The sequence below is a fragment of the Balaenoptera ricei genome, chromosome 13, assembly GCF_028023285.1.
Source record: "Balaenoptera ricei isolate mBalRic1 chromosome 13, mBalRic1.hap2, whole genome shotgun sequence".
NCBI classification, from domain to species: Eukaryota; Metazoa; Chordata; class Mammalia; order Artiodactyla; family Balaenopteridae; genus Balaenoptera; species Balaenoptera ricei.
The window spans coordinates 72,070,789-72,081,149 of NC_082651.1; the positions used below are offsets into that span (position 1 = coordinate 72,070,789).

The 10,361-nt window shown below is 46.7% G+C and overlaps 1 protein-coding gene across 1 annotated transcript; it reads left to right on the forward strand.

Annotated features, from left to right (window-relative positions):
* The first annotated feature begins 1,168 nt into the window (after window positions 1-1,168).
* Window positions 1,169-9,882, forward strand: LOC132377369 (cytochrome P450 1B1). The gene is made up of 3 exons (XM_059943578.1): window positions 1,169-1,754; window positions 2,179-3,222; window positions 6,095-9,882. The coding sequence occupies exons 2-3, from the start codon at window positions 2,180-2,182 to the stop codon at window positions 6,681-6,683; spliced, it is 1,632 nt and encodes a 543-aa protein (XP_059799561.1). The 5' UTR covers window positions 1,169-1,754; window position 2,179; the 3' UTR covers window positions 6,684-9,882.
* Window positions 9,883-10,361: the final 479 nt, after the last annotated feature.

Consider the following 10,361-nt stretch of genomic DNA (forward strand, 5'->3'; position numbering starts at 1 on the left):
CTTGGGTAACTACTATACATCCCACCCTTTCTCCGGGCTCGTCCTTTCCCCAACCTTGGGGAAAAGACCATTTCTCTCCAGGGTCTTTAAAATACTTTGTACTAGCCGACTGAAAAGGGCGCCGCGGCCGGGGAAGCTACCGCGGCCCAAGCGCCTTGGGCTTCCCCTTTGACAAGAGATTCCCCACTCCGAGAGCAACGCGAGCCCAGATCCGGCCTTCGGGTGGCGGCCCGGGCGGGCGCGGCTGTGCGTGCGCCGCGGAGGGTGGTGGCGGTCCGCGCCCCGCCCTCGGCCACCGCCCCCGCCGCTGCCTAGGCGTGTGAGGTGCCGTGAGAAGCGCCGAGGGATATGAGTGGAGCCGACTTTCCAGAAGCGGCGCACGCAAGGCACAGCTCCGCACGCAAGGGGGAGGCGACAGCAGAAGAGATTTTTCAACCCAATAAAGTTCGCAGGCGCGCGGAGATTGGCCTCCTCTTCTACCACCACCCCCCTCGCCTCCTCCCTCCAGGAATCTTCAGAGCGCCCTCCCTCCCCTCCTCTCTCCAGTGTTCGTCCCAGCTTGGCTCCCGGGCCGGGCGCCAGGGCCTCCGACGCGGCCAGCGTTGCCCCGCGCTCTCCAGTGGGCGGCGCCACCTGGAGGAGTTTCTACGCGGGAAACCTCGGGGCCAGCTGCGGTGCGCCAGCTCTGGCTGGCCTTTGTGTGCCAAGGACACTCTGGGCCCCGGGGCGGGGGAGCGGCGTCCTTCAGGGATTCTCGATCTCGCCGCGCAAGGTGGAAGGAGAACTTTGCTCGCCAAAGGGCCTGACATGACCGGCCGATTTGCTTGCGAGAACGTTAAAATAAAAATAAAACAATTCGGGATGCAGTAAGGCAAACCGCTACCACAACCGAACTTTCTTTTCCAAACTGACAGGTTTCCTTTCCCGGTTCTGGCGCCCAAGGATCTCGAGCGGTTTTCTCTCGGGGAAGGACGCTCAAGCCACCGAGAGGGAAGGGAGGTCGTACGCTCGGGGCGTGGAGGCGCTCCCACTGAGAGCGCAGGGAGGTACTCAGGTTGTGTCCCGGGGAAACTGTGCGGCCTCGATCGGGGGTGACTGCGAGGAAGAGTGGTTTTTGGGCAAACGAAAAGTTCACACCGCTGCTTCCAGGAAAGCCGCCAGCTACTGCGCCAAGGCCGTCGGGGCGCTCCGGGGCCGCCTCGCGTGACCACCCGCGCGCGGCGACCCAAGCTGGAGTCCGACAGGCTTGGACTGTCCCGGCGCGCCCCGCCCCCCGCAAGCCCCGCCCCTGTCAGGTCCCGCTGCCTCCTCCCCCACACAGACCTTAAAAAAGAGAAGCGGGATGGCGCGTTTTGACTCTCCCGAGTGACTGTGCAAACGGGCCACGCCTGTGCGACGCCAGCTGTCAGAGCCGTGCGGGGGGCGTGGGGGCTGGGAATTGACTCTATTCATCGACCCGCAGTCGCAATCCCCACGCACTGAGAAAACCCTGACTTTGCCGAGGCCCAGGTGCAGCGGGGCTCTGCAAAGAAGGCACCTTTCTCCGCCCCCATCCCAATCCAAGCGCCTCTGGCTCTGACGACGCCTAGAGACTCCAGAGTGGGCGCTAAAGTTCCCAGACCTGGCAACAGGTGTCCAGGGCGGGCCTCCGACTTCCTGGAGACACTTAGGTTGCGGTCTTGAATCCCACAAAGGCCCCAATCCGTCCTCGGAGCCGGCCGTCTGGCGCTGCTGGAAACCGCGCCGCCTTGCAGGTCAGTCTGTCGGCGGAGCCGCCTTCCTGCGGCCTCTTGTGATGGGTTCTCGCAGATCAGGGGTGACGGGGGGCGCAGGGGCCGGGGTGGTAGGCACTTAGAGGGAACTGAGCGCCACAGCCTTGATGCCCGCCGTGTTGCCCTTGAATTGCAGGAACCGTTACGCGGCTGGGGCGGGGTCGGGGGGAGTCTGGGTCACAGAGAGGTAGAAACACGACCCTTCCCTTCGCTTTTGGGGAATGGGTTTGGGATGGCAAGAGGCGTCTTCAGCGGCTTCTCCAGTGAGCTAGCCCTGACCTGACCTACGCACGACCGCCTCCCTACCCAACAGTGCACGGTAGCCCGAGGCCGGGGGTAGGGGCGTAGGGCGCCCGCTCCTTTCTCTGCCTACCTGAGTGTCACGCCTTCGCCCTTCTCTCCCCAGCATGGCCACCAGCCTCAGCCCGGACGAGCATCTGCCGCCTATCCCTCTGTCGGCCCAGCAGACCACGCTCCTGTTGCTGCTCTCGGTGCTGGCCGCGGTGCACGTGGGCCAGTGGCTGTTGAGGCAGCGGCGGCGGCAGCCGGGGTCCGCGCCCCCGGGTCCCTTCGCTTGGCCGCTGATCGGAAATGCGGCGTCGATGGGCCCGGCGCCTCACGTCTCGTTCGCACGCCTGGCGCGGCGCTACGGCGACGTCTTCCAGATCCGCCTGGGCAACTGCCGGGTGGTGGTGCTGAACGGCGAGCGCGCCATCCGCCAGGCCCTGGTGCAGCAGGGCGCCGCGTTCGCCGACCGGCCGCCCTTCGCCTCTTTCCGCGTGGTGTCTGGTGGCCGCAGCCTGGCTTTCGGCCAGTATTCGGAGAGCTGGAAGGCGCAGCGGCGCGCGGCGCACAGCACGATGCGAGCCTTCTCCACGCGCCAGCCGCGCGGCCGCCGGGTGCTCGAGGGCCACGTGCTGGGCGAGGCGCGGGAGTTGGTGGAGCTGCTGGTGCGCGGCAGCGCGGGCGGCGCCTTTCTCGACCCGCGGCCGCTGACCGTGGTGGCCGTGGCCAACGTCATGAGCGCCGTCTGCTTCGGCTGCCGCTACAGCCACGACGACGCCGAGTTCCGAGAGCTGCTCAGCCACAACGAGGAGTTCGGGCGCACGGTGGGCGCGGGCAGCCTGGTGGACGTGCTGCCCTGGCTGCAGCGCTTCCCCAACCCCGTGCGCACTGCCTTCCGTGAATTCGAGACGCTCAATCGCAACTTCAGCAACTTCGTCCTAGACAAGTTCCTGAGGCACCGTGAAAGCCTTCGGCCCGGCGCCGACCCCCGCGACATGATGGACGCCTTCATCCTCTCGGCGGCAAAGGAAGTTGCCCCGGGCTCTGGCGACGGCGGCGCGCGGCTGGACGAAGAGTACGTGCCGGCCACCGTCACAGACATCTTCGGCGCCAGCCAGGATACTCTCTCCACCGCGCTGCAGTGGCTGCTCGTCCTCTTCACCAGGTAAAGCCTCCAGGAGGCTTGGGATGGCCTTCCTCCCCTCCTCTGTAAAAGGCAGAGTGGAATTAGAATATGCTGAGGTCGCGCGACTAGCGCGCAGGGAGGGTTTGGGGTTTCGCTCAAGGTCCCAACCTCCCAAATCTGAGACCGCGTCCGGAAAGCGCGACTCAGGAAGGCACGGTGCTGGCCGAGATGGGCGCGCACGCACGCCCCACCCAGCGGCGCCCGGATGGCTCCGCATCCCTGATCTTGTCGCTACCCGCTCCGAGTGGGGACAAATTTGTGTGAAACCCCTTGGAAAAGCAAGATTTTTTTTTAAGTGCCCGCTGATCATCCCCGATCTCCCGCGATGGCACAGGAGAAGCAAATTTGGAACGGTTCCGAAGGAAAGGGCAGCGCAGTAAAAAAAAAAAAAAATGTTAAATAAACACAGCAGCCTAATCGGCTCGGCCAGTCTTCAGCGCGGATCGGAAGCCGCCCGGCCCTGGAGCCAAAAGCCAACCGCTCGTCAGGGCTTTGTACCCCGGCAAAGGTAGCGATTGGCGGTCGGGCCTCACGGACCGCTAATCCGAAACTTTAGGAAAGCGGCCAGAAACCAGCGGATTGTGCTAGGTTTCTAAAACCGCCGCGCTAGAAGTGTCAGTGTAAAGAATGGGAGAAGCAGTAACTTTACCGAACGCAGAGCGGCATCTAGAAAGGCAAACTGGGTGTGCGGGAGGCACCTGCAGCCCTCTAGGATCCTTGGGCTCGGCTCGGTTAGTTGTTCCCCAGTCGCGGACCTCTGCTAAATTTGTACACGCACGAATCAAACAGGTCCCCGGTATCCCCAAGATTGAGCAAATAAAAAATAAATTTTACATAGAACATAGTTATATTAAAAGATTCGCTGTTGTTTATCTGAAATTCACGTCTAACTGGGCAGCCTGTATTTTATCTGGCAACCTTACCCCAGGGGCAAATGTCTCATTCAAGGCAACTCTTGATTGCCTTGAGAGACCAGAAATCCTGGTTGTGCAATTTCTTGGCGCACAGGTAGGCGATAGGAGAAGCTGAATTTGCTGGCCCCCTAGAAACGGGAAGGTTAAAAACAACTTCTTTTGTTGTTAGAATCCACTGCATTAGAATCCTATATTTCCTTATGGAATGTACAACTGCTTTTCACAAATCCTTTTTCTTTCTTTTTAATTTTTGTTATGTTTAAAATCACTCTTCAGTATTAATATCATGGAAACACATATGGGGGAGGGGCAGAAATTGAATAAAGAGAAGTCAATAATAACAGGTCAGGAAGAAGACAATTCCAGAATGGGATCAATAAGTCCTTTGCATCCCCAGAAAAACATGTTATCTTTTGAAACAGCCTTTCTTTTTTTCTTTTCTTGTTTTCACTAGAAACCGAATTGTAAATCGTTCTCCAGGTACTCCAATTGGGCAGCAAAAAGAAGTAAAACAATTTTGGGATCACTTTCAATTCGGTATAGCTGATGAGTCCTTTTTTCTTCTTTTTAGTGAAAAAAATATGACAGGGGTTGACAAAGTACATTACCTGTTTTTGTATGTAAGTCTTATGGAAATACAGCTATGCCCATTCATTCATGTATGGTCTATGGCCGCTTTCACACTACAGCACAAGGCAGAGTTGGATAATTGGGAGGCAGTGGGTTTGATCCACAAATCCTAAAATATATACTATCTGGCCCTTTATGAAAAAGTTTGCAGACCCCTGAAGTATGAAGCTAAAGAAGCAATTTTTAAAATCACCCATAATTTCACCACATGTGTGCTTAATTATTTTTTCAGATTCACAAGAATTATTTACAAATTTTTTGACTTCTGACATTTCTACTTACTGTAGTGGACATTTCCCTGTCTTTTAAACTTTATTTTAGTAATTTTTTATGGCTACATAACATTTTGCCATAGTAATGGGTTGTTATATACAATCATTTCTTGTGTTTTAATGTTGATTGCATTTTTAATATTTCAGCTATTGTAGTTATGTTTTTGTACCTGCTAAGTTATTTCCTGAAAATACATTTCTAGATCACTGGGTTTTAAAAGGGTGGGGAGGAGTTACCCGTATTGATCTTGCTTTGTTTTCCAAAAGGATTGTACTAGTTTTATCGGCAACAGTGAATAAGTATTACAATCTGTACGGTAATCTCATGAACATTGGGGATTTGCTTTTAAATTTAGAAGATGTGCAGCTTTATCTCTCAGGATACCAATTATCTTTGTATAAAATGAGAACAGTGTGTCTGCTGGAACTGTCTAGGGAGATGAGGAGAAAAGAAGAACTCACTTTGAGGGTTACATTTTAATTTTTGTGGACCCTGGTGCTTTTGCCTTTGTAGACATCTTACTCAATAAAAATTTTTTAAGTTAAATTTTATGACATTGGTATAAAGCTTAATATATTAAAATTATATATTGAAACATTTTCATTGACCTAAAAGTTTATTTTCTTCTGATTTTAAAAGAAATGAATTTTCATGAGTCCCTCAAAAGTACTGTGGGTCCTAGGCACTGTCCCTGCTGTGCCCAATGGAGAAGTCGACCTTATCCATTGTTGTGCTTTTTCAGGCTGAGAAAACTTAGACCTTTTTTTGACTTATGATGGGAAAAAGAGCTTGAGCCATAGGAGACTTATTACAGGAAATATAACTGTTAAACTCCATCTTGTCATGCAGTGATAAATTAGGAAACCATTTTAGATTTTTTTTTTTTTTTTTGCTGGAAATCTTAATTCAGTTTCTGATTCAGATAGCCAGTTTAAAGAACAGTGGTATTAAAATAAATTGTAATGGGCTTTCTAGATGAAAGAAGAATTAGTGTTCCTGACTTATTTTCTCTCTCTGCATTAAAAACCAAACAGGTATCCGGAAGTGCAGGCTCGGGTACAGGCAGAACTGGATCAAGTGGTGGGTAGGGACCGGCTGCCCTGCCTGGACGACCAACCCCACCTGCCCTACGTCATGGCCTTTCTTTATGAAGCCATGCGCTTCTCCAGCTTTGTGCCCGTCACCATTCCTCACGCCACCACGGCCAACGCTTCTGTCTTGGGCTACCACATCCCCAAGGACACGGTGGTTTTTGTTAACCAGTGGTCCGTGAATCATGACCCAGTGAAATGGTCTAACCCAGAAGACTTTGATCCAGCCCGATTCTTGGACAAGGATGGCTTCATCAACAAGGACCTAGCCAGCAGTGTGATGATTTTTTCAGTGGGCAAACGGCGGTGCATCGGGGAAGAGCTTTCCAAGATGCAGCTGTTTCTCTTCATCTCCATCCTGGCTCATGAGTGCAATTTCAGGGCCAATCCAGACGAGCCTTCGAAAATGGATTTTAATTACGGCCTGACCATTAAACCCAAGTCATTTAAAATCAATGTCACTCTCAGAGAGTCCATGGAGCTCCTTGATAGTGCTGTCCAAAAGTTACAAGCTGAGGAAGACTGCCAGTGAGAAGCCAGAGGCAAGCAGAAATTTTATAAGTACACAAGTTTTGGGGGATGGAGTGTAAAATTAAGGTTTTGTTTTTTTTTCCTAGCTCCTCCATGCCACTTTCTCAATTAGCCTCTAAAGTGAGCATAAACCAACTGACCCGCAGATGATGTGCTTTGCACACATGTCCTCAGAGCAGTGGGCTGTGTAGGAGCTCCAGGAGATATTTTGAGTCAAAGAATTAAAGGACCCAAAGAATTTTTATACATATATTGAACGTTGGTAATAATAATTTCTTGAGGGAGCATTCTTTGGAGTTAAAACACACATGTGCATATATACAGAACTACCTAATAAAGAAGCATTTTAGTAACCATGCCTTGTCGGGTGGGATCCAAGATTGATGTTCTGTGTGCTGAAGTCTGCTCCATAGAAAACCGTATTAAGCAAAGTGTCAGGAAATATTGTTGAATATGCAAAGGCAAATAATTTCAGTGTAAGACATGTGATTTGGGGTGATAAGGGAAAAAGTAAAGACCAGAAATTCCCTTCTCACCTTTTCAATAAAATAGCTTAGTTAGGCTCTAATATCTGTGGATGGGTTTATCTTTTTGCCAACTGATGTGCTTCCTGTTACTTTTCTGGATGAGTCATAAAGTTATTTGCTTGGAAAGAAATTAATAGCAGTTGATTTAGTGGGTTTCAGTGATTTCATGAATTTTAAAGTGTAAATTGTTAAATTGTAAAAAATTCCAAGCTGAAGTCATACCGCTCTTGGTTGCTGAAGTACAGAATTTCAATCATGAGAAAAAAAATTTACCAGCTTAGCTAAGCTTTAAGTTGTGTGATTGTAATGTACTGACTTCAGTAAATCTCATAGGTTAAAAAGTCACCAAGTAGTGTTCAATATGGGTACATATATTACATAATTATTCAGAAGCAATATGTATTAGTTATTTTATTATTAAACAGTATTAATTATTTTGGTCAAGAAAGGGTTGAAAAGTGTCTTTTATAACGTCATAGCAAATAGAAAAGTACAACTAATTTAACCAATTTTGGTTCAAATACATGGTATGACCTTGATTAAATCAACTGTTTTTGACATCATGGAAACCAAGTTGAAGCAAAGTCTCTTCTCTCATCCAAAATTTGAATGAAAAATCTCAAAATTAGATCTGCAAGATGTGTTCCTCATCACTTTACAACATGCTTATTAAAATTATATTCACAATACAGAATCTTTTTTTGAAATTGATCTAGTTAATATGTTTTAATTCCAAACTCTTGACATGCTTAAATTTTAATTATATTTTAAAGCCATTCTGATTACTGAGTTCTAGGAAGTTAGTGGAAATCTGACCATTAGCCTGTGGAAGGCAGAGAGATCGAAGCTGTGTCTGCCTGGGGAATAATGAAAAAATGCAATGAATTATCTGGTTGTTCTTTATTAAATAACAAGGGGGAAAATTCCCATTATAGTGGACCTAGTTTCTCTTTTAAATGATTTTTTTCAAAAAATAGCATTGGTGTTTGTGTTTTGGAAAGTCAGAATCAGTCTTGGGAAGTTGTTTGGAGGATTGCATTGAATTTCAGTGGAGCCAGTCGGATCAGTTGTGCTATTTAAGATGGCCAACCCAGCGAGCAGTCACTTTGGTAACTGTGAAAACATAAAGCTTGAACAAAATATATATGTTCAGTTTATGTAAATAACCTGAAAACCTTTTTTAAAAAGTGATGGAAGATTGACAATGTACAAAGTGAAGTTTGGAGTTTTAAGGTTTTGCTCGCAGACGTCCAAAAGAAGTTGTGCAGTGTCCTAAAAGCTTACTGCTTGTTACATTTCATTAAGCTTTTAGGAAACTTTTTATCAAAATTATAAAGGGAGGAGTGTATGATGGTTGTGGGGTCTGGTAAGAGAAAGGAGTGGAAAAAAAAAGAAAAGGAAGAAAGATGGGTAGACATTCTCCTACTCCTTCAAAATTAATTAGTTTGAAGTACGAATATTTAGAAGAAAGATGTTCCACGTGCCAGTGTTGAATCCCAAATAGATTTTTAAAAATCTACAACATAGCAACTCTATTTTATGATTTGGAATTTTTATTAATAAAAATTTTATATAATTTTAATTAATAAAATCTCACAGCTGTACCTCTTGAATATGAAAACACTGTGCCAGTATTTTTTAAAGGCACTAAAGTCAACTGTAGAAATCAGGCTTACCCAATACATTTCAATTTGGGGGGTACTGGCCATTCCAAAACATTGTTACCCACCCTTCCCTGCACCCCACCCCCTGCAGGGCTGAGACAGTAATTTGGGGCTGCCCTAGCCTGCTTACTCTGAGAGATGTGTGGCAGCAAAAGCGATCATGTACCAACCTGGATGCCTGCTTAAGTCAACCGGGTCCAGATGTGCTGTAGCCGGTTTTTATGTCCGTAGGCTCGGTTCATCTGGCACTTTCGGCAGTGGGCTGAGGTAGAAGAAAGTAAGGTGGGGGATTTCCTGGTTTATTTAATATGTTTGTAACCCAGTTAAAGGAAGGAAAGCAAAACCAAAAACAAACAAATAAAAATAACCAAATTTGGGGGCTACCGTAATCAGGTTACTAGCTTGATCAGAAAATCTAATTTTATTTCTGCCAGAGAAAGAATGTATTTGCTGGTCACCATTTTAGTCAGAACATCTACTCCAGGTTATTACAATAGTTAAAGTATATTGTTTATTAAATGCTTCATTTATATGTTAAAGCTTTGACTTTGTAAGGAAACTGCTTTTTTTCCAAAACAAGAGGAAGATGTCTCAGGTTTGTTTTGTGGATTATCTAAAAGCTTTCATGTCTCAGAACTTAGCCTTTACCTGTGAAATGCTATTATGGCCTTAATATTTTCATATCACATCTATATTAGATCAAATAGTTGCACAACATTATGTATTAATTTGTATGTTTTTTAGCTATGACACATCTGTGTAATACAAAGGTATACTTTAGTAGATGTTTATAATTCAAGGATAACTTCTTATTTAACCTTTTCTTGTTTTTGTATTTTATCATGTATGCTTTCCATCTGTACATAGCAACTGTAATACATAGTTGTAACCGAAATAGATTTGGGGGACACAGCATTAATATGTGGCTTTTACTGTTTGATATACCAAATTTAAAAAATTCTATACTTGTAATTACCTGTAATAGGACACCATTACCAAAATAATAAAAATCACTTTCATAATCTTGTTAGGAAGTTTTACTTTATGTTATAGCAAATACAGTCTAATGTACTTATTTATTTCAACTACTATTTATAAGTGCTTGACTTAAAATGTTGCATTGTAAATATTTTCTTTGGCCATTCTACATTTTAGGCAGCTTGCCTTTTTCTTTTAAATAGGCTTTCAACATCCAGTCTCCTACCAAATTCTTGATCTCTCCTTATTTTTTTAAATTGAAATACAGTTGACTTACAATATTAAATTAGTTTTAGGTGTACAGCATAGTACATAGATTCAATATTTTTATAGATTATGCTCCATTTAAAGTTACTACAAAATAATAGCTATATTCCCTGTGTTGTACAATATATCCTGTACCTTATTTATTTTATACATAGTAGTTTGTATCTCTTAATCCCCAACCCCTATGTTGTCCTTCACCCCCTTCCTTCTCCCCACTGGTAACCACTAGTTTGTTCTCTATGT

Coding starts and splice junctions, on each gene's coding strand:
- LOC132377369 (XM_059943578.1), top strand. CDS start 2,180: ATGGCCACCAGCCTCAGCCCGGACGAGCATCTGCCGCCTATCCCTCTG. Junction 3,223..6,094: donor CTGCTCGTCCTCTTCACCAG/GTAAAGCCTCCA, acceptor AAAACCAAACAG/GTATCCGGAAGTGCAGGCTC.